Raw genomic sequence first — 989 nt, 5'->3', positions numbered from 1 at the left:
ATTTAAAAGTATCTGATATGTATTTGAGATACTTTTAAAGTATCTGAGTATCTGTATCTATATACATTTTAATTTGTGTATCTGTATCTGTATCTAGATACATTTTTTCACATGTATCTGTATCTGTATCGAGATACATTTTAAAAATATCTTACCCAACACTGGTTGCGAGGTAATTAACCGCATATGACCTAATGACAAATATTGATCGATAAACTGTGTGTATTGAATTTTTAGTGCTGGATCTCGTTTAAAACGCCTTTCGATACCTTTTAATCGTTTCAAAGCAATGCCCCGGGAGTCTCCGAGTTTGTTGATAACATTCTCTCGAATAGGAAGAGAGACTATGTATCTACCATCATGGTTTTGAGATACATGGCTCAGAAAATGCTTCTCGCAATAAGTTTCTTCAAAAGTGTAATTAGCTGCAGTTGTTAGATTGTCTTCTAATTGCCAAAATCGACTCAATTGATCATGCAATTGATCGTTGGATATTGATGCGTGAAAGGATTGCAACTTTAAAGTAGAATGAACTGGAGCACCAAGCCGACCGGCTAAGATCCACCCTAAACGAGTTTTTTGTAATGTGGGATGGTTGTGCAAAGTTTTGATTTGTCCCACACTTAAAAGATCCCAAAATACTTCGGCTCCTACTAAAAGATCAACTTCTGAAGAAACATGGAATTGAGGATCAACCAATTTGATATTTTGAGGAATATCGAACCTTCTCCGTTTTAGTGAAGAGGCTGGAATCCTGTTTGTTATTTGATCTACAACAATGCAATCAACATTGGCAGTATAAGAGCATACAGGGTGTCCTGTAACGCTTAATTAATATTTCAAGGCATGAAAGAGAATGAAATTTTGAACTAAAAGTTCCTCTTTCAATTTTGGCTCAGACCTTTATTTACAGAGTTATTAACGAATAAAGTTAATCAATTAGATCGCGCTTAGCCGGAGTACGCAGGAGATGTCTCTTATACACATCT

General features: G+C 35.5%; 1 protein-coding gene across 1 annotated transcript; it reads right to left on the bottom strand.

Annotated features, from left to right (window-relative positions):
* Positions 1 to 155: 155 nt before the first annotated feature.
* On the bottom strand, positions 156 to 770 carry LOC105461841 (the record flags this gene model as incomplete). The annotated part of the gene is made up of 1 exon (XM_011708346.1): positions 156 to 770. A coding segment is annotated over one exon (615 nt), but the record flags the coding sequence as incomplete, so codon positions are not given.
* Between the last annotated feature and the right edge of the window lie 219 nt (positions 771 to 989).

Source organism: Wasmannia auropunctata, unplaced genomic scaffold, assembly GCF_000956235.1.
Source record: "Wasmannia auropunctata unplaced genomic scaffold, wasmannia.A_1.0 LD276572.1, whole genome shotgun sequence".
NCBI classification, from domain to species: Eukaryota; Metazoa; Arthropoda; class Insecta; order Hymenoptera; family Formicidae; genus Wasmannia; species Wasmannia auropunctata.
The sequence above is the reverse complement of the archived record's forward strand: the minus strand, read 5'-3'. Positions and strand labels throughout refer to the sequence as shown.